At 42.4% G+C, this 21,908-nt stretch overlaps 1 protein-coding gene across 3 annotated transcripts in view; it reads right to left on the bottom strand.

Moving 5' to 3' along the window:
• Nucleotides 1-21,908, bottom strand: part of col5a3.L (collagen type V alpha 3 L homeolog) — a 142,896-nt gene that overhangs the window by 62,240 nt on the left and 58,748 nt on the right. For 2 of the 3 annotated variants that reach the window (XM_041587221.1, XM_018253662.2), the window contains exons 5-11: nucleotides 20,440-20,571; nucleotides 17,547-17,732; nucleotides 9,581-9,715; nucleotides 9,334-9,492; nucleotides 8,079-8,126; nucleotides 7,953-7,994; nucleotides 3,518-3,580 (exon numbers count right to left, since the gene is read on the bottom strand). In XM_041587221.1, the coding sequence (XP_041443155.1) occupies nucleotides 3,518-3,580; nucleotides 7,953-7,994; nucleotides 8,079-8,126; nucleotides 9,334-9,492; nucleotides 9,581-9,715; nucleotides 17,547-17,732; nucleotides 20,440-20,571 (765 nt within the window). The remainder of the gene's footprint in view (nucleotides 1-3,517; nucleotides 3,581-7,952; nucleotides 7,995-8,078; nucleotides 8,127-9,333; nucleotides 9,493-9,580; nucleotides 9,716-17,546; nucleotides 17,733-20,439; nucleotides 20,572-21,908) is intronic. The other variant, XM_018253663.2, reaches the window with a different exon arrangement.

Genomic DNA, 21,908 nt, shown 5'->3' with positions numbered 1-21,908 from the left:
TCTCTCCCTACTATACCTGCTATCCCACAGCCACGGTCCCTTCCCAGGGACTATGATCTCCACTGTTACTATAGGCACCATCTCTCCCTCCTATACCTGCTATCCCACAGTCACACTCCCTTCCCAGAGACTATTATCCCACTGTTGCTATAGGCACCATCTCTCCCTCCTATACCTGCTATCCCACAGTCACACTCCCTTCCCAGAGTCTATTATCCCACTGTTACTATAGGCACCATCTCTCCCTACTATACCTGCTATCCCACAGTCACACTCCCTTCCCATAGTCTATTATCCACTGTTACTATAGGCACCATCTCTCCCTACTATACCTGCTATCCCACAGTCACACTCCCTTCCCAGAGTCTATTATCCACTGTTACTATAGGCACCATCTCTCCCTACGATACCTGCTATCCCACAGTCACACTCCCTTCCCAGAGTCTATTATCCCACTGTTACTATAGGCACAATCTCTCCCTACTATACCTGCTATGCCACAGCCACAGTCCCTTCCCAGAGACTTATATCCCACTGTTACTGTAGGCACCATCTCTCCCTACTATACCTGCTATCCCACAGTCACACTCCCTTCCCAGAGACTTTCATCCCACTGTTACTATAGGCAACATCTCTCCCTACTATACCTGCTATCCCACAGTCACAATCCCTTCCCAGAGACTATTATCCCACTGTTACTATAGGCACAATCTCTCCCTACTATACCTGCTATCCCACAGCCACACTCCCTTCCCAGAGACTATTATCCCACTGTTACTATAGGCACAATCTCTCCCTACTATACCTGCTATCCTACAGCCACAGTCCCTTCCCAGAGACTTATATCCCACTGTTACTATAGGCACCATCTCTCCCTACTATACCTGCTATCCCACAGCCACGGTCCCTTCCCAGGGACTATTATCCCCACTGTTACTATAGGCACCATCTCTCCCTCCTATACCTGCTATCCCACAGTCACACTCCCTTCCCAGAGACTTATATCCCACTGTTACTATAGGCACCATCTCTCCCTACTATACCTGCTATCCCACAGCCACAGTCCCTTTCCAAAGACTATAATCCTAATGTTACTATAGGCACCATCTCTCCCTACTATACCTGCCATCTCACAGCCACAGTCCCTTTCCAAAGACTATTATCCTACTGTTACTATAGGCACCGTCTCTCCCTACGATACCTGCTATCCCACAGCCACAGTCCCTTCCCGGAGACTATTATCCCACTGTTACTATAGGCAAATCTCTCCCTACTATTTCTGCTATCCCACAGTTACACTCCCTTCCCAGGGACTATTATCCCACTGTTACTATAGGCACCATCTCTCCTTACTATACCTGCTAATCCACAGTCCTTCCCAGAGACTATTATCCACTTTTACCATAGGCACCATCTCTCCCTACTATACCTGCTATCCCACAGTCACACTCCCTTCCCAGAGACTTTCATCCCACTGTTACTATAGGCAACATCTCTCCCTACTATACCTGCTATCCCACAGTCACAATCCCTTCCCAGAGACTATTATCCCACTGTTACTATAGGCACCATCTCTCCCTACTATACCTGCTATCCCACAGCCACACTCCCTTCCCAGAGACTATTATCCCACTGTTACTATAGGCACAATCTCTCCCTACTATATCTGCTATCCCACAGCCACAGTCCCTTTCCAAAGACTATTATCCTACTGTTACTATAGGCACCATCTCTCCCTACGATGCCTGCTATCCCACAGTCACACTCCCTTCCCAGAGACTATTATCCCACTGTTACTATAGGATCCATCCCTCCCTCCTATACCTGCAATCCCACAGTCACACCCCCTTCCCAGAGACTATTATACCACTTTTACTATAGGCACCATCTCTCCCTACTATACCTGCTATCCTACAGCCACACTCCCTTCCCAGAGACTATTATCCTACTGTTACTATAGGCACCATCTCTCCAACTATACCTGCTATTCCACAGTCACACTCCCTTCCCAGAGACTATTATCCCACTTTTACTATAGGCACAATCTCTCCCTACTATACCTGCTATCCCCCAGCCACACCCCCTTCCCAAAGACTATTTTACCACTATTACTATAGGCACCATCTCTCCCTACTATACCTGCTATCCCACAGCCACAGTCCCTTACCAGAGACTATTATCCCACAGCTACTATAGGCACCATCTCTCCCTACTATACCTGCTATCCCACAGTCACACTCCCTTCCCAGAGACTATTATCCCACAGCTACTATAGGCACCATCTCTCCCTACTATACCTGCAATCCCACAGCCACACCCCCTTCCCAGAGACTATTATACCACTTTTACTATAGGCACCATCTCTCCCTACTATTCCTGCTATCCTACAGCCACACTCCCTTCCCAGAGACTATTATCCTACTGTTACTATAGGAACCATCCCTCCCTACTATACCTGCAATCCCACAGTCACACTCCCTTCCCATAGACTATTATCCCACTTTTACTATAGGCACCATCTCTTCCTACTATACCTGCTATCCCACAGTCACACTCCCTTCCCAGAGACTATTATCCCACTGTTCCTATACGCACCATGTCTCCCTACTATACCTGCTATCCCACAGTCACACTCCCTTCCCAGAAACTATTATCCCACTGTTACTATAGGCACCATCTCTCCCTACTATACCTGCTATCCTACAGCCACAGTCCCTTCCCAGAGACTATTATCCCACTGTTACTATAGGCACCATCTCTCCCTACTATACTTGCTATCCCACAGTCCCTTCCCAGAGACTATTAACCCACTGTTACTATAGGCACCATCTCTCCCTACTATACCTGCTATCCCACAGTCACACTCCCTTCCCAGAGACTATTATCCCACTGTTACTATAGACACCATCTCTCCCTACTATACCTGCTATCCCACAGTCACACTCCCTTCCCAGATACTATTATCCACTGTTACTATAGGCACCATCTCTCCCTACTATACCTGCTATCCCACAGTCACACTCCCTTCCCAGAGACTATTATCCACTGTTACTATAGGCACCATCTCTCCCTACTATACCTGCTATCCCACAGTCACACTCCCTTCCCAGAGACTATTATCCACTGTTACTATAGACACCATCTCTCCCTACTATACCTGCTATCCCACAGTCACACTCCCTTCCCAGAGACTATTATCCACTGTTACTATAGGCACCATCTCTCCCTACTATACCTGGTATCCCACAGTCACACTCCCTTCCCAGAAGCTGTTAATGAAATCATAATTGCAGATATTCTAACATCTGTAGAGGACACATTTTATCCAGGATAATAGTTGTTCAAGGAGCACCAAACAACTGCAAACCTGCCAGCATTCCACGGTTGAAATTTGTTATTTCTTAGACACACTCATAATCCAACCTAAACCCCTATCCAATATCAGCCCTTTAGGACATATAACAAATAACCCCAAATTTGGTGCAACTCTGTATTGAGTGAAGGAATGGAAACTTACCCTCTCACCTGGATCTCCACGTGGTCCAGGGGGTCCAACAGGCCCAGCAGGACCTGGATCTCCCTAAAGAAAAATAAAACATTAATGCTAAATACTAAACTAAATTAATGTTGTGTACTGGATGCTGAGACTTGTCTAAAATAGCATTGAAGGCATACTGTAGGTGTGTTGCCTTTCTTCAGATGAAAACTGAGTGCTTATATTTAATAACTGTATACTGTAGATTCTACACACTAAATAACTGCTCTGAGTGGGTGACAAAAAGAAGTAATAAGATATCTTCTGTTAAAGGAATTGCTGAAAGTCTCAGAATGATGCATACATTGCATTTACTTGCATTCTGTGGTCTTTCTAAATAATGGTTAATTCCCAGTCTTAAAGGGGACCTGTCACCCAGACATAGAATGCTGTATAATAAAAGTCCTTTTCAAATTAAACAATAAATCCAAATTCTGTTTTTATTAAAGCTTTCATAGCGGTTGTAAACGCATTTAAAATCTCAGCTGTCAATCAAATATTGCCTGTCCCTCCTCTATGCCTTAGGGCAGGGGCAGACAATTACTTTCACTTTCCATTCAGCACTTCCTAGATGTCACTTCTCTCCCCAGTTCTCTTAACTATTTAATTGTGTATTCAGTGCATGGGGATGGACATCAGCTCCCCCATTCTGGTGCTGAAACAAGATTCTGAGATGATGCAAGACTTGCCTTAATAACAGTGTCCACAAAATGGCTCCTGCCTGCTTGCTATAATTATATATAATCCCAGTCCGAAGGAAAATAAATTTATAATGTAATTAAAGTTCATTTTTCTTAACTATGGTGATAAAATCGGATTTTGAACAATTTATTTGGGTGATGGGTCCCCTTTAAAGAATAATGCAGAATGCTGTACAAAGCAGTAATCGATTCCAAAATACATATGTAGGGACCTATAGGATTAATATGCTCCTATAGCTTAAATCCCTACACTTCCTCCTTTTCCCTAGTTGCTGGGCAAAAGTTTATGTATATTGTTTATATTTACATAACCAGTGTTATTGGCCAAGAGATGTAATGACCACTTCCTACCACCCTTCATTATAGTGTTTGGAAAGGGGTGGATCTTCCTCTTTGGCTGCTGGTGTCCTTACCTGCTGGATGTTCCCATTGAGCCTGGGTACACCAAGGCCCAGTAATGCCATTGCCCTAAAGAGATAGCACCTTTAGTGATTAAGTCACGGACCAGGGAACCCCATGGGGGAGGTAAGCTAGATTCAGGTTATATCTGTTATAGACTCTCTAGGAGAGTAAGATAGAGAGATCAGATCGCAAGAGCAGATTTATGCTCCAGCAAGGATCTGTAGCAGGGGATAGCTTCCCAAAGCTCCTAGATTGCCTTTAATGGGGGGACCACAGTGAATATAGGCTTAGACTCCCTCTCCCTGACCACTCCCATGGGTGGGATCCAGACCACTTTGAGATATACCTGCCTGACAGAATTGATGTACTGCTGGACTACAATGCCTTATGGGAGTCACATTACTCAGCTGGGTCATCCAACCTATTCTAGCATGTGATGTTACATCTGCCTATACCTCATCTGTTGTAAGTAAACCTAGGGATATTGTCTTGTACTAATAATAATAATCTTTTGATGCTCCTAACACTAGCTGGACATTAACTACTTTTGGTCTGATTAGCCCAAATTAGGTTACGCATCTCCTATCACTTAGCACATATAACCTTCAGTTATACCAGTTGTGTTTGACAGGCCATTTCTGATCCACTTGCTATCAATGAGGTTGGTGGTCTAACTCTCTACCCTGTGCAGCTGGGGCCAATCAGAGATAAGTACACATGCTGCTTAATATTGACATCATTGATAGGTGTCATATGAATTTGCTTCCACTTAGCTCCGACTGCAGAGAGTAGAGCTTGTCAGTGGCAGAACTACCTGGGGTGCAGGGAAACGGACTCTGATGCAGTTGCAGTTCCACCACTGACAAGCTCTACTCTCTGCAGTCGGAGCTAAGTGGAAGCAAGTTTTTATGGCACCTAGAAATTATGTCAATATTAGGCAGCATGTGTACTTGGATTGACATCAGCTGCAAAGGGTAGAGATCTAGACCACCAACCTCATTGATGGGGCCCGCAACCCAGGAGCGAAGCTGATTTTATCCGGACTGCTGGCACCGGTAGATAGACCAGTTCCTGTAGACAAGCACGCACCGCCGGTGACATCACAGCAGTGAGAGGAGAGAGCCCCAGTAGGGCTCAGTGTCCGACTGGGATGCCGGAGCCCACCAGAAAACCTTAGGCTGAGGGCTCACTTTCCAAACTACTATACCTCCTCTCCTTACTCAACCTCATTATTCTCCTAGTCTCTTTTCTCTACATACTATACTCCATTCTTCCATTATTTAGCCTCTTTGTTGCAATAAAGAAATAGGGAATGACCATGAAATAGGCCAAATGTTTAGAAGCAAGAGGCCCACTGACACCTAGGCCCACCGTGAGTTTTTCTGTTATCCTGGTGGGCCAGTCCGACACTGGTAGGGTGATCTGGCCCCCCAAGGCTCTCTTTACCCCCAGGGGCTTTTCAGGGGCTGCTGCCTCCTGACACATCAGCCCCGATGCCGCCCTCGCTTCCTGCTCCATGCTTTCAACTTTTAGTGTCAGAGAGTGTCCAGGGGGAGCATCACTAGTGCATTGATCGTCCCTAGTAAATGGCCCCTCCATGATGCCTGAGGTAAGGTTCTAACCTTGCCTCATGGCAGGAGCAGCCTCGTTTTCACCCTCATTAAAGGGGCTATGGACAGGGCAGCGTTTGTTCTCTCCCCACTGACAGATTTGTCTTTCTCAAGGCTGGAGATTCCGGCTCAAAGGTTCGCCCTCCCTGCTCATTACTTGGAGAGAACCCCGTGCTTACACCATGGCACTGAGTTATTGCAAGTGGGAATTAATTGTGGGTGCACAACTCCTGGCACCACAATGGAGTTTGGGTCATGTGCTGCACAACTGGGAAACGGGGGGCTGACAAAATACATTGATCAGGTGCATAAAGAGGGGACAGTTCCATTATCGAGAGCTGAAGGGGGATTCATTAATTTGGAGCTGCGTAATTCAATTTCTTCCATCTCTCTCTCCTGTCTGTCTTCTGTCTTTCCTCTCAGTCTTTTCTCTGTTGCTCACACTTTTTTTTTCTCTCTGGCCACTGCTGATGCTAAATTCAGAATTTGATGGAAAAGGCAGATAATGGGATAAATAAATGGAAAAAATAAACACTAGAGACCGGAACATTCATTTTTAAACTTAGATTTTGGAAAAACAGTAAAAAATGGAAAGCAATTCTTTATTTCTAGTGAACAATCTGAAAACAACTGAACTGAAAAAAGGGTTTGGAACCAACCCATTTAAAATAAGGGTATGTAAAATTGAGGTTTCACTGTATATGATTAAAATAGAGTCTAGGGGAGATGGTATTTCCATAATTCCGAGCTTTCTGGTTTCCAGATAATGAATTCTATACCAGTAATAGGTAATTAAATCACACTCACTCTTATGATGTACAAAGTGACTGTCACTAAAAATACCAAAGCTTGGCTGGTGTCTTGTTAATCTTGTTTATTTCATTTTGATGTCATTTTGTCTTGTTTACATTTTCTAATCTAAGTGATTCATATGGGGGAGGGCCCGACTGGGGCCCCCGAGTGCCCATCCTGTACCAGGGCCCACCAGCGAGTAGTTACGCCACTGGAACTTGTGGTCTCCAATTGAGCTGATTTCTGTGGGTTTGAAGATGTGGCTGTTATATGTACTTAGGAGAAATGGAGTTTACCGTATGCAAGCCTGGATTTGTGGAAAGGTCACAAAGGCCTGGACCTAGGGCGACCGAATTTTAGGGGTGGCAGAATTATAGGGGCGTCATGTCACCCAACCACATCGCAATGGGTTCAGAAGCAATGGGGACATGTGGACATAGCCCTTCAAATCTCCTGTGCACCAATCCGTATGCTATGGACCCAACAAGACAAAACTTTGTGCGTGTACATGAAGGGGGGAGGCGGAGGGAAGACAAGTGTTCCTGGCCTAGGTGAGCTCTATGTATAAATCCAGCCCTGACTGTATATCTGCTAAATTATAGAAAAATAATAGTTCATGTATATTCAAAAATCATTTCTTTTAAGGGTTTGTGTGACTAGTAGAGCTGCATTGTGGTGGAAAAACCATGGAGGATAGCACTAGTTTTAGCGCTCTGGCTGTAAATAAGCCCATATCTGTACACAGCAGAGAAGAGTAGATGTCATTGGTATCCTCTGGGCATGTGTCAATACCTGGACCATTTGTACAAATGTGGCCTGTATTCTAAATACAGTATATTATTAGACATTAATGGGGTGTGAGACGCAGCCTCAGGCAATTGCTTTGTGCTTATCTGGAAGTTATCTACCCACCGGATAACCTGGGTTTCCACGTGGCCCTTCGATCAGAGTGCCCTATAAAACAAAAAAGTTGCCTTTCATTAACCACAGCGAGATCGACATTTTCCTCCAGTAAAGTCACTGCATATTGATACTCACAGGTTCCAAGATGGCCGGTTCTCCTTTCTCTCCCTTCAAGTTCACTTCCTGAAACAGGGAAAAAGAAATTAGGCCGCAACTTACGGTACAAGCATTTCTACTTAGTAAATGGTTTAAAGGAACTAGTTAGTGAATATTATAGTAAAAACTGGTAAGTTATTTTACACTAATGTTAGTATGTTTTGAGCTCAGCCATCAAGAGAATAGGTGAATTATTGTATTATATATAGGGGTACAGATCCAAATAATACACTAAAACTGTTCCTGTTGCTCCCTATAAGCCACATATAGCTCATCCTAGTTTTATACAACCCTGTCTATTGTTCCAACAGCTACCTCCTTGTAGCCCATACAATTTCTCATAACCAGCTGTTAAAGGAGAACTAAATCCTAAAAATTAATATGGCTAAATATGCCATATTTTATATACTGCAATTATTGTACCAGCCTAAGGTTTCATTTTCTAAATAGCAGCAATGATCCAGAACTTCAAACTTGTCACAAGGGGTCACCATCATTAGGGCTCGTCACTAATTATCCAGCAGAAAATGAGCTTCCCCTGTAATATAAGCTGATGCTACAGGTTTGCTGATTATTAAATTCTGATGCTAATTGCACTGGTTTCTGTGCTGCCATGTAGTAATTATCTGTATTAATTACTAATCAGCCTTATATTGTGACATTTCTATTCTATGTGTACTGTATATTGTGAGTGGGTCCCTAAGCTCAGTAAGTGACAGCAGCACAGAGCATGTGCAGTGAATCAGCAGAAAAGAAGATGGGGAGCTACTGGGGCATCTTTGGAGACACAGATCTTTACTGCTAAAGGGCTGTGGTTGCCTGGGGCTGGTATAGAAACCCAGAAACTAATATACAACATTTCTAGCCTACTTCTTTAGTTAAGATTTAGTTTTCATTTAAGCCCATCAGTTACTCCATTTACCTCTCCTTCTGTCCCATAAAACTCTTCCTATTTGCCCCATATAACCCATCTACATATACATTTTGTATACCAATTCTGTAACCCTATTGCTCCCCTAGAACTGCTAATAGTGTGCCATATAACCCTTATAACAATATAACCGTAACCAGCTCTTTCTACTCTCCCGATAACTCATTTGTGTCCATCTACCTTCTCTCTGTATCATCTTAGGCCTTTTATTGTTCTATAGGAGCTCGCCCTATAACTACTTTCTATTTTACATTATTACAATGTACTTGAATAGAAGGAATAGTTATTTTAATATGGCCTCACCTGTGGTTTAGTTTCTTGAGTGTCCACTTCACCACGTTCTACAGGTCCATACCTCCTCCGCCTTTCCTCATAATCATCGTCATACTCGCTAAACTCATAGTCATTCCCTCTTGTGTTGTTTTCCTCTTCTCCTCCAAAAATATACATCTCTGTCATTTCCTGTATAAAAAAGTCAGAGCCAAATCAGTCTCTTGAAGTCACCTGATTCGTACTCAAGCTTTTCTACTTTTTTTTTACTGTACATCACCTCGTTGTCCATTTCAGTGAAGTTTGCTATAACTGTTGATACTGTGACATCTTCAGGCGATGGAGTATAGTAATAGTCATCATAGTCAGATAAAGGGTCCTCTTCTCTGATTCGGTTATTTTTTCTTGTCTCTGTCTTTGGTGAATTTAATATGGAGAGAATGTTAGCTATTTGCATTGGAGACAAACAAGGGGGTAATGTAATAAAAGGTGGAAAGTTTGATCCATTTCTAGTAACCCACAGTAAACAAGAGCAGGTACCACTTACTTGTCTAACCTTGGGATGCTAGACTTGGAGCAAGCTTTGTGCCTGTCATTATATTGCCCTCTTTTAACATTCTGTAGTAGTAGGCACAGGTTGTATAAAATGGTTGGAGAGAGATCATTTCTACTTTCTTTTTCTACAATGGAATGCTTGGAATTTTAGAACATGGTAGGGAGGATACAATAACTAGTTCAAAGTATGCTTTAGGTTTCATCAATCAGATCAACAACCAACAGGTGGTGTCAGATCCACACTTACCGCCTGCAGAGAGGTCTTCAGTTTTCGCCCGGCCACTCACACACAGTGGCGTCACGTCAGTAATGGTGTAGTGGTTATTTATTGCTAACAGTACATCATGATGCAACACGCATTCAAATTGACGCACTTATTACTGCTTTTCGTCTTTTGGCTCTCTTGCAACAGATTGTGGCTGTGCCTTGTGCTCTTCGGGATCTTCAAGGTACCATTACCAGTAAAATTCTCAGGAGTCCTTAAACAGTTTTGCTTGTTCATGTTGCAGTTGGAGTCTGCCTTTTTTTAAATTAAGACCCACCATTTATGCTGAACAGACTAAGGTGGGTGTCATATTCTCACTAATACTAGGTGAATCTCAGTCATCGGCCCAGTCTTTATTCAAGTCATGGCAACTTTATAAGATGATCTACAATGTCCTGTGACCATATGGTTAAGGGTCAATGCCCCATTAAAGATTGCACTGAAAAATTCCACAGGTGGGCTGTGGATACTTTCTGGAATGAAATAGCTTTGAAGCACCGTTATCAGATTGGATTGTCTAGTTTGCTAAAGGATGAACTGGTTAGGGATTTCTGTACCAGATGCTTTGAGGAATTGATTCCAATCCCAATCCAGTTGGATCACCATCTTAGAAAAAATTATTTTGAGAAAATTATACATCAGGTTTCTTGGGTTATGCCTAAAGCGCCTCCCCTAGTTCCCTCAGCCACTTCATTGGGAGAATTTTAACTCTTACTATTGGTATTTTTAGAGCCTGTTGCCTGAGGAACAGTTACAGAGACATCTTAATCACTGCAGATGTTGTGGCCTCTCTAGTCATTAGCTCAGAAATCATCCTACCTGTCCTGGTGGTCAGTCACAAGTCTGATTTGATAAACATATAATTCCCTCTGAGATGCCAAACATCCATGCTTCTTAACCACTTTCTCTACAGTTATGTAGAAGTCTCCTGCAGGTTCCAGCAATCCTTGATTCAGGGGCAAGCAGTTACTTTATGAACTCTGCCTTTATCAAGACTCAAGACATTCCTCTTTTCCTTAAGTCACAGTCCGTGGTCACTAGAATGGCTGGTGGTTCACCAATCAATTCTGGACCCATGTCCTTTGAGACTCAACTTCTGCATGAAATAATTAATGGTGCATACTTTGAATTTATGTTGTGTACCCTGGTTGAAGGCCCACATTCTATTACTGACTGGTCTGAGGATTGGTCATCTTTTCACCCAAATATTGCCAAGAGAGCTGTCTTCCTTCTGCAGCAGAGTGGTGAACCATGTTAGCCATAGCTCAGAACTGGAGACCACAGAGTAAGTGATACATTTTTGACTAACTTAGTATATTATACAGTGAGAAGAAGATCTGAAGAACTGATGTTTTGAAGAAGCTCTGGTTCAAAGAGAGGAAAGATTTGACCAAAAAGAATAGGTGCTCCAGGCAAGGGATCAAACGGGCAAGTCTACTCCATAAAATAGGGATGAGAACTTGCATCCGTTTCATTAAGCAAGCCTATAAATTCATGGTATATAGAAGGAACAATAAGTTAAAGTTCTTGATCTCTTTTGCAAGTACAAGTTAAGGTATGGGTAGAAGAAGGGTTAGAAGAAAGACAAAACTGGAAAATACAGGCCAAGTGATACCTTTCATTGACTTTTTTAGCAGATTATAAAATGTGAGCTTTCCGAACAATTTAAGTGACCCCTTCTTCAGACATTGAACAATACAGTTACAAATACATTTTTACACACTAGCACAGGGTAAAGTAATTGTTATGAATCTGACATGTAAAATCCATTCCTTTACAGATATTGACCAGCTTGAACAGCTAGTTGTAAGGTGATGGCAGTCCTGAGGCATGGGTCTTTAGAAATGTACTAATGTTCTGAAAGGTGCCCACTAGGTGCAGAACTCAAATCCCGCTAGCAACATCAGGGTGACATTAGTAATGTTTATATCTGGACATAAACTTCTATCCCTGTTAATGCTGCATTGTAATGTATTGAAGTTCTGCATGTGTTTGTATTGCCGCACCTTTGGCTCTTGTTGTGTTTTAAAGTTGCCCATTAGTATTGTGAGTCAAAGGCCATTACTAGGGGGCCTATTCTTCACAATGGATCGTGGGTCTCTGGAAGGACATCTGCTGGCTTAGTGTTTGCCTGGTTTTGCCCACATATAGCCCTGTACTTGTGCATTTCATGCACAGGATAAAGTAGACCACATAGTATGGCTTGTAGCAGAATGATGTGGTATAGGCACCCAACCTATGGTGTAAATGTGGGTGCATGTTTTACACTTGGCTTGCAGGCAGACAGATGTGCCACTTTCTGCTGGGTCACATGTGGAGTTTGACAATTAGTTTGCTAGACACCGCAATAAGGCAATAACCAAATCACAATTTCCACTCCAAACACATAATCATTTACACCCAAGCAATACGATATTGAGAATAATCGTATATGCTCAGACCCCGTTGACAGGGACCAACACCTCAAGAGCTCAAGAGGAATTTCAACAAACAAGGCTATAACACCAGAGCAATAGATACCAAATCAAGACAGCTATTGCCATACCCAGGCAAAACCTATTTCATTACAAGCAAACCACAAACAATAACCATGCTACTCAATCCATCACTTATAATTCAGGGCTAGCCATCGTATGCAAACTCCAACCCATCAAGCAGTATAATGATGGGCTGCAAAATATTAAGAAAATTAAAAAAAAATAATTGTGTGAAGCTCCACAAGGGACCCAGCAGAAAGTAACATATCTTCCTGCCTGCAAGCCACGTGTGAATTGTACACCCACGTTTACACTACTGAGGGGGTACCTATACTGCATTGCCACCAGGAACACATAATGAAGGGTTCATTCAGCTGCAGGACATCCAATGTGGTCTACCTATGGTTGCCACCTTTCAGGTTTTGAACTGGACAGTCAGGTTTTTACATGGGCTGTCCAGTTCAAAACTGCCTGCTCAAATTTCAGAAGTCTGAAATCCAGACAGGACTCTATCTTGACCAACGCACAGTGTGGTCAATCATGGACCATTGGGTCATGGCCCTGTCCCTGAAGTCTCTGACCTGCCCCCTAAACGTCACTGGCCTACCTCTAAATGTCACTGCCCTACCCCTAATGTCATAAGCTCCGTCCTTGATGTCACCCGCTCTACCCCTCATCTGGAGAATTGGTATTTCAAAGGTGGCAACCCTAGTTCTATCTTATTGTGCCTGTGAAATGCCTAGCTACAGGGCTATATATATATATATATATATATAGATGAAACTGAACTGACACTAAGCCAGTGAATATCCTCCCACAGGTCCATATCAATTGTGGAGAAATAGATCTCCCAGTAGCAGCTCATTTCTGCATCAGTGACCACACAATACTAATGGGCAACTTTAAAACACAGTAGGAGCAAAATGAGTGTGAATAGAAATTCAGGCAGAAATTCAATATCCTAGAATGATGCATTAGTAGGGATAGAAGCTTTGTATCCAGATGCAAATACATATTACAAAAAATCACCCTGATGCTGCTAGGGGGATTTGAGTTCTGTACCAAGTGGACACCTTTCAGAAGCCTTTGGTACATTTTTTGAAGAGTCATTCCTCAGGACTGCCATCACCTCACAACTAAGTGTAAAATTGCTCAGTATCTGTAAAGGAATGGATTTTACACATACATGTCAGATTTATAACAATTTCTTTTACCCTGGGGTAGTGTGTATACATTTCATGATTTTTCAGTTACTGTATTGCTTGAAGAAGGGAGTTAAGTTGTCCCAACAGCTTGTATTATATAATCTACTAAATTAGCCAAGAAAATGTATCACTGTTTTTCCCAGTTTTGTCTTCTTTATAATGCTTCTTCTGCCCATACCTCAGCTTGTACTTCCAAGAGTGATCAAGAACTTTTTTTGTTGTACCTTCCATGTACTAATAATATGGGGTACAGGTACCTGACTGATCTCTTGCCTCTCTTTCCATCTGGTCAAATCTTTCCTCTCTCTGAACCAGAACTTAAAGTTCTTCAAAACTCAAGTTCTTTAGTTTTTCTTCACACTGTATAATCTATTAAGTTAGCCAATAAAATGTATCACTTACTCTATGGTTTCCAGTTTTAATCGATGGCTAACACAGTACAACATTCTGCTGCAGAAGGAAGACCGTTCTCTTGGCAATATTTGGATGAAAAGATGACCAATCCTCAGATCAGTCAATAATAGTTTGTGGACCTTCAACCAGGGTAAATCACACAAATTCTGTGTAAGCATCACTGTTGTATGCAGAAGTCTCAAAAGACACGTGTCCAAAATGAACTGGTGAACCATTGGCCATCCTAATGACTTTGGGCTGTGACTAAGGGAAAGGGGAATGTCTTGAGTCTTGATAGAAGAAGGGTCCATAAAGTAACTGCTTGTCCCTGAATCAGGGATTGCTGGAACCTGCAGGAGACTTCTACATCACTGTAAAGAAAGTGGTAAAGAAACATGGATATTTGGCATTTGAGAGGGAATTATATGTTTATCAGATCAGACGTGTGACTGACCACCAGGACAGGTAGGACAATTTCCAAGCTAATGACTAGAGAGGCCACAACATCGGAAGTGATTGAGATGTCTCTGTAACTGTTCCGCAGGCAACAGGCTCTAAGAATACCAATAATAAGAGTTAAAACTCTCCTAGTGAAGTGGCCGAGGGAACTAGGGAAGGTGCTTTAGGCATTACCCAAGAAACCTGATGTATAATTTTCTCAAAACGTTTTTTCTCTAAGATGGTGATCCAACTGGATTGGGATTGGAATCAATTCCTCAAAGCGTCTGGTACAGAAATCACTAGCCAGTACATTCTTTAGCAAACTAGACAATCCAATCTGATAATGGTGCTTCAAAGTCAGTTCATTCAACAAAGTTTCCACTGCCCACCTATGTAATTCTGCAGTATAATATTCAATGGGGCAGTGACCTTGAGCCAATGGTCACAAGACACTGTGAATCATCTTATGGAGTTGTCATGGCTTGAATGATGGCTCCCATGTCACTAAACAGGGGGCATAGTTGGTGGGTTAAAATTGAGATTATGACACCCGCCTTAGTCTGTTCATCACCTTATATCTTGGATCTTTATGAAAAAGCAGTCTGGAAGTGTAAGAGGAATGAGTGAAACTGTTTACATCCCCTTGATTACTTTTCTGTTAATGGTTGTCACTTTAGTCACCTTGAAACTTCTGAGCAACATGAGGCAGAGCTGCAGTCTGTTAAGTAAGAGTCTCCAATGCCAAGTCCTCTCTAGTGTTTTCCATATTTGGCTCTTTAATACTGTTAGACCTACTGATCTGGAATGGAAATAGTATTGCTTTAAACGGGTGCTCCTACACCTCGTCACACAGCACAGCCTTGGATGTAGGGGCAGACAGGAAACTGGTAAATTCGTAGTATGAGAGCCTAAAGTAAAGGTCTCAACAAAGGTCATGGGGCATAGTCATACTGGTAGGTGGGTTTGGTGTAAAAGAAGTATGCAAAGGCTGACAGGCCAGGTCAGACAGACCTTCTAATGCTTCTTCCTCTACTCATAGAAGGATGTATAATCTTGTTAAATACGAGAGTGGGAAGAGTGGAAGACAGCATTCCAACTAGGTAAGGACATTTTAAATAGTTATTTGCTTTATGTAACGTTGCAGCCACTTTTCAACATTTTAAGGATATATTTGCATGCTACTCTAGACTAGTCTTCTTTCTTAGATAAACGTATGAAACATATGAGAGAAGTGTGTATATGTTTAGTTTGAGAACACCACAACTTTTTGGGTTTTGTCATCTCTACTAAATTAATCTACATGGATTTCAAGAAGGTAAGAACATCATTTGTCTTCATGGACTCCAAGAAGACTCTGACTGTAGTTTTGTAATCCAAAGGAATCGACAGTTGGAGAGGATGAATTAAACTTTAGAGTAGTATTTCAAATGTTTCTCCAGCTCATCAAGATACTTAGGCAACTCTCCTCTACTCTCTATTTGCTTTATGTAACGTTGCAGCCACTTTTCAACATTTTTAGGAATGTATTTGCATGCTACTCTAGCCTATTCTTCTTTCTTAGATAAACATATGAAACATATGAGAGAAGTGTGTATATGTTTTTGTTAACACAATGTAGTAGTAAAGGCTAAGAAATGTTAGTTTGAGAACACCATTGAATATTTGAGTTTTGTCATCTCTACTAAAGAAATCTACATGGATTCCAAGAAGGTTAGAAGATGATGTCTACATGGACGCCAAGAAGACTCTGACTGTAGTTTTGTAATCCACAAAGGAATAGACAGTTTGAGTGGATGAATTAAACTTTAGAGGAGTATTTGAAATGTTTCTCCAGCGCGTTCAAGATAACTAGGCAACTCTCCTACTTATAGCAGATTTTGCTTACAACAATTCCATTCAATCCACCACAAAGCAGATGCCTTTTCCAGCTTTGGCTTTTACCCTAAGATGATTCCTGGTATGCCTCAAAATATTTCAGTTCCAAAGGTTGAACATGCCTAGTAGTGAATATACACAGTAATTCAGTATTTTTAATAGTTTTACTTTTTTGGCATATACTGTATTTCTGCGGTGGTTATGAGGAAATATTTAGGCAACCCAGATGCAGTAATTGCTCAACAGCCTTTAGCAGCCTGTGGTGTCCATTGATTTGTTCCTAGCAACAATATCCTTGTAGAAACATCTCAACCCTGCATATGGCACAAGCAGTAAAACGAGATGAAAAAAGATCTTGGCTTTCTGAAAAGAGATTTCACATGCTCATTTAGAAGGGTTAGTGCCAGGATGAGATGGTGGAAAACAGATGTCAAAATGTTGTGGAAAACAATGTTATGACTTCCATTTAGCAAATGGCATGATAAATCACTGACAACTTATTTCTTTTAGCACTGTGTAACTTAAATTAATGTTGATCTCAAATTCATGCTTTTTAAATTGAAAGGTTCTCTTGAATTAAACCCTGCATGATTTAGTTTAAAGGAAATCAAGGTCTGGTGCCCAGTCAACCTGCACCTATCCATGCCTTCCCAACTGCCACCGCAGGTCATTTGCTCACTCGCTGCCTCTTCTGCCAGTTGCTTGCTGGCTCAGTCCCTCTTCCAACGGTCACCTGCTTGCTCGAGCACCTACCCAGTGGTGACTAGCTCTCTTACCCCCACCAGTTGTATCTCCCATTCTATAGTACTCCACTCCTACTTTGCCCCTGGCTGCACATATGTCAAAACAGTTTTAGAACTTCCATAACCAACATAACTCTAAAATATTGCTTATATAGACGATACGCACACATGCTAAAATGCATGACGTTAGTACTAGATAGCATAACAAAATGATGAGCAAATAGCACGCTGTTATTGAATGAAGTCAAGCAAGCATGGTGGCATGATGATGGCTTATTGGAAGTATTGTTACCGTGACAATAGTGACTGCTGGTGTAATTGATGAGGTAGTATATCCTGGTGTAACATCCATGATAGTTCTGAGAGTGGGTTCTGTCCCCTCAACGACAGATTTTTTCTTCTTCTTTTTGCCCTTCCTGTCCTTTTTTTTGCCTTTCCCTTTCTTGCCTTTTTTTCTCGGCTTAGTTTCTTGAATGCTCTGTGGGGCCAAGACCAGCAAGAAGACAGTGCAGAGAAACCAAATGAAACACCCAGAGAAATGTTAAAAATAGAACAGTACAGTATAACTGCAATTAGCAGAAGACCATAAGAAACCATCAATCACCCAGCCAGAAAGAAAGATCTATATAGAAATTGTAAGATCGGTAACAAGAAACTATAGGGAGAGTTATTCTGACCAATAGTGAGATATTGTGGATAAGTAAGTTGATATAGTGAGAGGTTATATGACACAGTATGAAAAGTTATAAAAACAACTTCTATTGGGAGCTTATACTAGGAACTATGGGCAGGTGTTATATGAAGTAACAAGAGTAGTCATTTGGAGAGCCCTTATGTAGGGTCTGACTAGGTCTCCTATGGGCCCATTGAAAATGATGACTCATATAAAGGGTTATATGGAGCAATAGGAGGAGTTAAAGGGAGGGGTTACATGGAACAATAGGAGGAGTTATAGGGAGGAGTTATATGGAGCAATAGGAGGAGTTATAGGGAGGAATAGGAGGAGTTATACAGTATGGAGCAATAGGAGGAGTTATAGGGACTGGTTATATGGAGCAATAAGAGGAGTTAAAGGGAGAGGTTATATGGAGCAATAGGAGGAGTTATAGGGAGGAGTTATATGGAGCAATAGGAGGAGTTATAGGGAGGGGTTATATGGAGCAATAGGAGGAGTTATAGGGAGGGGTTATATGGAGCAATAGGAAGAGTTATAGGGAGGTTTATATGGAGTAATAGGAGGAGTTATAGGGAGGTTTATATGGAGTAATAGGAGGAGTTATAGGGAGGTTTGTATGGAGTAATAGGAGGAGTTATAGGGAGGTTTATATGGAGCAATAGGAGGAGTTATAGGGAGGGCTAATATGGTGCAATAGAACAATTTACACTGAGGACTATATGGAGCAATATGAGGAGTTATAGAGGGTTTATATGGGGTAATACAGGTATTTCTAAAAAGGGAGTATGATAAGTAATTGGAAGGGGTTATAGTCAAGGCTTTTATGAAACAAATAGAGAATTTAATGGGTTAAATAGAGCAAATTAAGTGACCAGTAGAGAAGGGAAAGCAAGAAGTTATCTGAAGTAATAAAAGCACCTCAAGAAGAAAGAATAGTTTCATGCTTCAAATTTTCAGGGGGTGGGGTAAGTTTGTGGGTTAATTGTTTCCATGAGATAAAAACAGGACATATTTTTTGAACATTAGGAAATACAGGGACTGTTTTCTCTGCTGGTGCTACTCATCTTTTCCAGATCTGTAGGACCAACAGAGATGACATCCGATGCCTCTGCCTCTTTAGCACTGGCCTTTTGTGATTTGTTTTGGCATGGGATGGTCCCTAGAGGGTATTTAGAAGCTGCTACGCTGAGAATCATTTTGCCCCATGGGCCGTACCCAGCAGGTGCAGAGAGAAAGAATGAAACTGTTGCTGGCAGAATGTAATAGATTTTCCTGGCTGGGGGCCATGAATTTACAGTACACATGTGAATAACTGTGGGAACCCGCCTGTGTATTTGTATAACATTCTCTCTCTTTGTACCATGTGTTTCTTCTGTCTCTGCTACCTGTTGGCCTACCCTGTTATTTGCCATGCCAAAAATACTGTTTGATTGATTACTACTACAACTGCATGCAATACACTGTATTCTATTTTTTTTTTTGCATATAAACATTAATTGATGCCATGGACAGATGTCAACGATCCAGTGGCCAAAACATAATGGGGCTCATTTATAAACACTGGTCAAATTTGCACCTGGGCAATTATCCATGGCAACCAATCAGATGATTGCTTTCATTTTTCAACCTGCTGCTGGCTTAAAAAAGCTAATCATTGATTGGTTGCTATGGGTTACTGCCTGGGTGCAAATTTGCCAGTGTTTATAAATGAGATCTGTCCATGGCATCAATTAATGTTTATATGCAAAATAAAAAAATAGAATACAGTGTATTGCATGCAGTTGTAGTAGTAATCAATCAAACAGTCTTTTTGGCATGGCAAATAACAAGGTGAGCCCCAATGTGCTGATGTGCAAGGCAAGGGGTAATTTTCTCTTGGGTTTTGATGACACACACACAGCCCCCGGATTTCCTTGCTGTCTCCCAGCCATAGATGCCAGTGGCCTGAGTCATGTTCATGTGAATGAGACAGAGCAAGTCCCAGCCCTGGGAGACAGCTGTTACCATTTCAGCTGGGACATCCCTTGACTTGACATCTGCTGAGTGAGCAGGCCCGGTATTCAGCAATGCCTCTGCCAAAATCTTCCTAAATTTCACGCCTGTCTAGTATGCTGGGAATCAGACCTTCTCAGTGGGTACCAAATTATGTGTTAGATGAACTGCAGTGTATGCAATTTTGCTGTGGAGTGCAGTTCTACGTTCAGAGCACAAAAAATATCGAGTCCAGTTTACTCAAGAAGTTCTATACAGTGGTCACATCCCAGGAACCCCCAGTCCAAGGGTTATCCATCATTTAGTGGGATAAATCAAACAAACATCAGGAGGTACCTACTGTTAAGTGAAGGAGTAGCCGAAAAACTTTTAAAAGTTAAAAAATCTTTATTAGGACATACATAAGCCTAACGCGTTTCGTGCCTAAGAGGGCACTTACTCATAGGCTGGAGTGTATGCTCGCCTTCCACCTGAATCCTGTCTATTAGTGCTCTCTCCTGCCCCCTGGTGGTCTTACCTCTTCAGGAAATGCAGGGTCTTCAGCATGTATGCCGTAGATCAGGGCATGTTCACAGCTTGGCATGAAATGGGTGCAATAGTCAAAGGCTGCTTTGGGGTCTGGCACGAACATTAATTGCTGGATATCTCCCTGCAAAGATATGAGGGGGTCAGCAGAGTTTAAAACGTGTGTACAATGTGCCAGTGTTCCCAAACATATATTCAGTTTTAAAAGTATTTGTAGAAAATGTGATTATTTTTTCTTACAAAGAAACAGTTTTTGGGTTAACATCCATTTTTTAAAAAAAAAAAAACTCCCCCATAAAAACATGTTTTGCAATAATTTGAGCTGTATCAGGTTTCCCTACAGAGGCAGTTCTGAATATTACATCTGGATCCATATTTCTGCCGCTCGACATTATTTATGAACAGTAAGTCACAACAGAGCACCAACAAAACTCGGTGTTTGTCATGAAGCCCCAGAAGGCAGCTATATCATAGGCAGCTACAGTCTGCATAATATAGGAAATATACCTAGTGTGATAGTAGTGCTTATGAGTTATATATACTGTATGTATATGGAATATTATATATAGCGCATTGTTGGCACTTACTGCTATTCTGCATAGAAAGCCAAAGAACAACACTCCATAGTGGTACTGAGAATGACTCATCTGACTTTTTTTCAGCTGACTCCCTTCCTTTAATGCACAAGGCTAAATAGATTGAGGCAGGGTCAGACTGGGCTCGCAGGACAACTGGAAAAAACCCAATGGGCCCTGCTTGCCCCTGCTTGCCCACAGCCGATTGAGATTCTGTGCCTCCATAAGAAAGTACACGCAGGCACGGGGGGGGAGATGGAGCGGAGGGCGGTTGTAACTGGGGCAGGAAGCCCCTAGCAGTGGCAGTAGTGATGTGCGGGCCGACCCGCGGGTCAGGCGGGTTCGGGTCGACCTTGCAGTGCTCCTCGCGGGTGGAGGGCGGGTGCGAGTTGAGCTCTTCTCCTGCTCTCCCCGCCCGCCACCTTCAAATGCCGGCATCAGACTTCCGGGTTCCGGTTTTATAGTCTTGCGTCTGGTCGCCCCACCCCTTTTGTGACATCATTGTGACGTCATCGTTGGGGCGGGTCTATAAAAGGACCCCCGGAAGTGGGTGCGGGCGGGTCGTAGCAGGGAGGGTTAGGGTCGGGTGCGGGTCAGGGAAACCCTGACCCGCACATCACTAGGGTGTAGGCCTAGGGTGTAGAAGCCTCAGTGGACCTGGACCCCCCCTGCCTGGATTGAAGCCCTATAAACTTCCTGCATGCATGAATTGCCCACACAGCTTCACCCTCACATTTCATCATGCCTCCAGCTGAAAAATTTCCAGGGGGAACAAGTAAGCTAATATCATATAGGGGTATATTTATCATAGAGTGAATTTAGAGGTCACCATAGTCTACTAGAGCGAAATTTCCACCACTTTCCATTTATTTCTATAGCATTTTTA

Source organism: Xenopus laevis, chromosome 3L, assembly GCF_017654675.1.
Source record: "Xenopus laevis strain J_2021 chromosome 3L, Xenopus_laevis_v10.1, whole genome shotgun sequence".
Lineage (NCBI taxonomy): Eukaryota > Metazoa > Chordata > Amphibia > Anura > Pipidae > Xenopus > Xenopus laevis.
The sequence above is the reverse complement of the archived record's forward strand: the minus strand, read 5'-3'. Positions and strand labels throughout refer to the sequence as shown.